The 6,634-nt window shown below is 52.2% G+C and overlaps 1 protein-coding gene across 1 annotated transcript in view; it reads right to left on the reverse strand.

Annotated features, from left to right (window-relative positions):
- The window catches only part of LOC143930210 (hexokinase-1), a 108,152-nt gene extending 105,456 nt beyond the window's left edge, over positions 1-2,696 (reverse strand). The window contains exon 1 of the mRNA XM_077454278.1: positions 2,447-2,696. Within this exon, the coding sequence (XP_077310404.1) occupies positions 2,447-2,509 (63 nt within the window). The 5' untranslated portion in view covers positions 2,510-2,696. The remainder of the gene's footprint in view (positions 1-2,446) is intronic.
- Between the last annotated feature and the right edge of the window lie 3,938 nt (positions 2,697-6,634).

Consider the following 6,634-nt stretch of genomic DNA (forward strand, 5'->3'; position numbering starts at 1 on the left):
AAGGAGAATGCTGATTAGACTTCTGCAAGACCTGCAAAGACTGCTGTTTCTATAGCTATATGTGCCCATATGAGTCCATCCAGGATTTGTTTGACTTTTTTTATCTTTGAAGGAATTAGGTTGGTCAGGCTGGGAGCTTCTCAGACCTGTTAACCATTTACTGTCCTCCTTTGCTTGAGAAATTACTGTTAGTTTTTTTGGCACATTGTTATATCTTGTAAACTCCTGATTACACATAGTGCAGTGATCAATGTTTTTCCACACTGGTCACTGCTAGCCTAGGAAACACTTGTATTATGTCGCCAGTCTCTGACCCTCTCCTGTACCATGTCCCCAGTCTCTGACCCTCTCCTGTACCATGTCTGCAGTCTCTGACCCTCTCCTGTACCATGTCTGCAGTCTCTGACCCTCTCCTGTACCATGTCTCCAGTCTCTGACCCTCTCCTGTACCATGTCCCCAGTCTCTGACCCTCTCCTGTACCATGTTCCCAGTCTCTGACCCTCTCCTGTACCATGTCCGCAGTCTCTGACCATCTCCTGTACCATGTCCCCAGTCTCTGACCCTCTCCTGTACCATGTCCCCAGTCTCTGACCCTCTCCTGTACCATGTCTGCAGTCTCTGACCCTCTCCTGTACCATGTCTGCAGTCTCTGACCCTCTCCTGTACCATGTCTTCAGTCTCTGACCATCTCCTGTACCATGTCCCCAGTCTCTGACCCTCTCCTGTACCATGTCCCCAGTCTCTGACCCTCTCCTGTACCATGTCCCCAGTCTCTGACCCTCTCCTGTACCATGTCCCCAGTCTCTGACCCTCTCCTGTACCATGTCCCCAGTCTCTGACCCTCTCCTGTACCATGTCCCCAGTCTCTGACCCTCTCCTGTACCATGTCCCCAGTCTCTGACCCTCTCCTGTACCATGTCCCCAGTCTCTGACCCTCTCCTGTACCATGTCTGCAGTCTCTGACCCTCTCCTGTACCATGTCTTCAGTCTCTGACCATCTCCTGTACCATGTCCCCAGTCTCTGACCATCTCCTGTACCATGTCCCCGGTCTCTGACCATCTCCTGTAACATGTCCCCAGTCTCTGACCATCTCCTGTACCATGTCCCCAGTCTCTGACCATCTCCTGTACCATGTCCCCAGTCTCTGACCATCTCCTGTACCATGTCCCCAGTCTCTGACCATCTCCTGTACTATGTCTGCAGTCTCTGACCCTCTCCTGTACCATGTCTGCAGTCTCTGACCATCTCCTGTACCCTGTCTGCAGCCTCTGACCCTCTTCTGTACCCTGACTGCAGTCTCTGACCCTCTCCTGTAGTACGTTTTGCAGTCTGTGACCCTCTCCTGTAGTATTTCTGCAAAAAAGGGGGGATACAGGTATGTTGGGTGGTGAGGGAAGAGGGCTGTGGGGGGTAAAGCAAGGGAGGCTGCAGGCACAGTAGATGATGAGGAAAGGGGTCCCAGATGCAGTGGGTGGTGATGAAAGGCATGCCTAGGCCTATCACATAAGTGATGGTTAAGGCGGGCCTGTAAAGAAAATTTTAATGTATAATACAGGGCAAGGGGCTTCATAATCCAGAGCCCACCAAAATCTTCAGCACCAGGCCCATAATGCTTGTAATCCAGGCTGAACGGTCGCACTTGCAATTGGCCCTGGTGTTCACAGTGAAATAATTAAAAAGTGCACTGACAGATTGTCACACAATACACACTGGGATCTGTGATCAAAGAGTGTGTTGTGCTATTATTTAATGACACTTCACAAAGCCATGTTTTTTTTTGTTTTGTTTTGTTTTTGGGGGGGGGGGGGGTGCAAGTAGCTGGTCTTGCCTAGGGTGCAAAATAGTCTAGCACTGGCCCTGTCTGGGTATATGCCAGTATATGGATGGAGGGTGGGAGATGGTGGATCTGGGTATATGACAGTATATGGCGGGTGGGAGGTGGTAGTTGTGGATGGTCTGGGTATATGCCAGTATATGGAGGGTGGGAGATGGTGGATCTGGGTATATGACAGTATATGGAGGGTGGGAGATGGTGGCTCTGGGTATATGACAGTATATGGAGGGTGGGAGATGGTGGCTCTGGGTATATGACAGTATATGGCAGATGGGAGGTGGTGGTTGTGGATGGTCTGGGTATATGCCAGTATATGGACGGTGGGAGATGGTGGCTCTGGGTATACGACAGTAAATCTCAGGCGATCTCTGTACACATGGGTGCGAGGCCCAGGGACATGGAATGTCACCACATCCTGCTTTCAAGGACATTGCAGGCAGCTCCATGCATTCTCTGTTTTCCTCTCATCCTCCTCCCCACTAATGGATCCCATTGATGAGTCCTGATGATGAGGACTGCTCAGGATGTGATCAGTCCCTGGGATGGATCCAGCACTCTATGCCCACTCATTAGGGGTCTCCCCTCCCCCCCATGTCTCCCCCTCTCTCACCTTTTTGACCTGATCATCTTTGAGCTCAGTGAAGAAATAGGCCAGGAGCTGGGCAGCTATCATTTTGCAGGCTGGCTTCAATCCGAGGTGCCCGGGAAAGGTGAGATGTGGCGCTGGATGTGGAGGGTCAGTGTAGCTGAGCTGCGATCCAGCGATGACATACAAGGCTCCTCTCCTCTCTCTCCTCTCCTCTCCCTTACAAGCTCAAAGATGTCATCGGTTTTTTTCCTTTCCTCTCTAGCTGTGACATGTCAGACCAGCCCACTTCCTGGACTCTGATTGGCTGAGGAGGGAGGGCTCGCTTACTGCATCGAAGAGAACAGCTTACCAGGAGGGGGCAGAGAGAGATCTCCTGTATTGAGGAGGGAGGAGGGAGGAGGGTACAGGTACTGGGAGGATGGAGGGGGGGGGGGGGGGGGTTATATACTGGAAGAAAGGGAGGGGAGCAGGTACTATGGGGAGGAGGGGGGGGGGGGGGGTCAGGTACTGGAAGAATGGAAGAGGGATCAGGTACTATAAAGATGGGGGGGGGGGGGGCATGTACTGTAGATATGGGAGAGGGATCAAGTACTATGGGGGGGGGGGGAGGTCCGGTACTGGAAGAATGGAAGAGGGATCAGGTACTATGGAGATGGGGGGGGGGGGGGGGAATCGGGTATTATGGGGGTGGGGGATCAAGTACTATGGGGATGGGAGGAGGGTCAAGTACTATGGGGATGGAGGGGGGGTCATATACTGGAGGGTTAGGAGGGGGTCAGGTACTATGGGGATGAGGGGTCTTATACTGGAGGTTTGGGCGGGGGATCAGGTACTATGGGGATGGGGGGGTCATGCACTGGAGAGATGGGTGGGGGATTGGGTACTATGGGGGGGGGGTCAGGTACTGGAAGAATGGAGGAGGAATCATGTACTATGGGGAGGGGGGGGGTCATGTACTGGAGGGATGGGAGGAGGGTCAAGTACTATGGGGATGGGGGGGTCATGCACTGGAGAGATGGGTGGGGGATTGGGTACTATGGGGGGGGGTCAGGTACTGGAAGAATGGAGGAGGGATCAGGTACTATGGGGATGGGGGGGTCATGCACTGGAGAGATGGGTGGGGGATTGGGTACTATGGGGGGGTCAGGTACTGGAAGAATGGAGGAGGGATCAGGTACTATGGGGATGGGGGGGTCATGCACTGGAGAGATGGGTGGGGGATTGGGTACTATGGGGGGGGGTCAGGTACTGGAAGAATGGAGGAGGGATCAGGTACTATGGGGATGGGGGGGTCATGCACTGGAGAGATGGGTGGGGGATTGGGTACTATGGGGGGGGTCAGGTACTGGAAGAATGGAGGAGGGATCAGGTACTATGGGGATGGGGGGGTCATGCACTGGAGAGATGGGTGGGGGATTGGGTACTATGGGGGGGGGGTCAGGTACTGGAAGAATGGAGGAGGGATCAGGTACTATGGGGATGGGGGGGTCATGCACTGGAGAGATGGGTGGGGGATTGGGTACTATGGGGGGGTCAGGTACTGGAAGAATGGAGGAGGGATCAGGTACTATGGGGATGGGGGGGTCATGCACTGGAGAGATGGGTGGGGGATTGGGTACTATGGGGGGGGGGTCAGGTACTGGAAGAATGGAGGAGGGATCAGGTACTATGGGGATGGGGGGGGTCATGCACTGGAGAGATGGGTGGGGGATTGGGTACTATGGGGGGGGGGGGGGTCAGGTACTGGAAGAATGGAGGAGGGATCAGGTACTATGGGGATGGGGGGGTCATGCACTGGAGAGATGGGTGGGGGATTGGGTACTATGGGGGGGGGGGGGTCAGGTACTGGAAGAATGGAGGAGGGATCATGTACTATGGGGATGGGGGGGGCCATGTACTGGAGGGATGGGAGGAGGGTCAAGTACTATGGGGATGGTGGGGTCATGCACTGGAGAGATCGGTGGGGGATTGGGTACTATGGGGGGGGGGGGTCAGGTACTGGAAGAATGGAAGAGGGATCAGGTACTATGGGGGGGGAATCAGGTATTATGGGGGTGGGGGATCAAGTACTATGGGGGGGGGGGGTTCATGTACTATGGGGATGGGAGGAGGGTCAAGTACTTTGGGGATGGGGGGGGTCATATACTGGAGGGTTAGGAGGAGGATCAGGTACTATGGGGATGGGGGGGTCTTATACTTGAGGGTTAGGAGGGGGATCAGGTACTATGGGGATGGGGGGGTCATGCACTGGAGAGTTGGGAGGGGGGATCGGGTACTATGGGGGGGGGGAGTCAGGTAGTTGAAGAATGGAAGAGGGATCATGTACTATGGAGATGGGGGGGGGGGTCATGTACTGGAGGGAGGAGGGATGGGAGGGGGTCAGGTACTATGGGGGGAGTCAGGTACCGGAAAATGGAAGAGGGATCAGATACTATGGAGAAGGGGGGATCAGGTACTATGGGGGTGGGGGTTAGGGTACTAGAAGGATGAAGAGGGGGTCAGCTACTGGGGTTGGGAGGGAATGGGGGGGTGGGGTAAGGTGATAGAGGGATGGGTGGGTGGGGGGAATCAGGTTCTAGAGGGAGGGGGATCTGGTACTATACTGAAGGGATGGAGAGGGGGGAATCAGGTAAGTCGGATGGGGGGGGGGGGGGGTCAGGTACTGGAGGAATTAAAGGAGGAGTTATATGGGGGGCAGCAGTCAGGTACACGAGGGATGGGGGGGGGGGGGTGTAAGATATTGGTGGGTGTGTTGATCGATCAGGGGAGATGAGGTACTAGATGGAGTGGAGGGGGTGTCCCGTTGTGTGTAGTGGTGGGTGTAGAGGGGGAGGGGGTGTGTAGATCTTGCAGACAGAATGGATGATGTGTAGAGGAAGGGGGCAGGTCCCTGGCATGCAATGAGTATATGATGGGATCACGTCTATCACGTAGCACTGATGCCCTGTTGGAAGGAATGCCTCAGCCAGCCTTGTATAGGAATAGTCCCTCTAAGGACTGCTGATGGCAGCTCCTGCCTGCACTGTGCAGTGTGATAAGGGTGCACAGGGAGGACACAAGTCATGATAATCTATTACACACGGTGATGACCCTCCCCCCCACCCCATTGTGTAAATCACACCAGCAGCAATTCGAAGAGCCCTTCGGATTAGCAGGTTGGAGGGGTGAGATTGGGGCATTTCTTCTAATATCCGATCTATGACTTTGGATTGTAGGTATATAGAATTGTAGGATACAGTATTCTGGGTAGAAGAGGGGACATCCCACCATATCTGTATCAATAAAATGTGTGTATGGTCTATTGGACGATCTGCTCAAACTATCTTTTTTTGGTATGTTATGATAGATCTAATGTTTCTGCCAATCATATGGAAAACGGATACATGTATGACCACCTGCACAGGACATGAGAGCTGCAGCCCCTGTGTAGTTCATGTAGGAGGTGCGCCTTCTCCTCTCTGCTAAGAAAAAGGAATGGAATTGGTTCTGCTGGCCATAGACAGTGAGAAATTGTTCTGATTCCCATCGTGACCTCAGTGAGGAATTTTCACACTGCACTTTTCATAAAAATGTAACCCTTAGGGCCAGTTCACACCATAGAAATGCAGTCCGGATGCACTCCAGATGCTTTTTTGAATGCGCATTTTTGATGCGTTCCAGTGCGTTTTTGGTGCATTTTTGATGCGTTCCAGTGCGTTTTTGGTGCATTTTTGATGCAGTCCAATGCATCCCCCCCCCCTTTTTTTCCTTAACATTAACCACTTCAGCCCCGGACCAATAAACACCTTAAGGACCAGAGGTCTTTTTCCAATTTCGCACTGCGCTGCTTTAACTGGTAATTGCGCGGTCATGCAATATTGCACCCAAACGAAATTTGCGTCCTTTTCTTCCCACAAATAGAGCTTTCTTTTGATGGTATTTGATTGCCTCTGCGATTTTTTTTTTTGCGATATAAATGGAAAAAGAGCGAAAATTTTGAAAAAAAAAGATATTTTCTTCTTTTTGTTATAAGAAAAATCGAATAAACTAAATTTTAGTCATACATTGAGGGCAAAATTTATTCAGCCACATGTCTTTAGTAAAAAAAATGTCAATAAGCGTATATTTTTTGGTTTGCGCAAACGTTATAGCGTCTACAAACTAGAGTACATTTTCTGGAATTTACACAGCTTTTAATTTATGACTGCCTATCTCATTTCTTGAGGTGCT

Source organism: Lithobates pipiens, unplaced genomic scaffold, assembly GCF_037356315.1.
Source record: "Lithobates pipiens isolate NorthernLeopardFrog02 unplaced genomic scaffold, aLitPip1_a1.2 Scaffold_25, whole genome shotgun sequence".
Taxonomy (NCBI): Eukaryota; Metazoa; Chordata; class Amphibia; order Anura; family Ranidae; genus Lithobates; species Lithobates pipiens.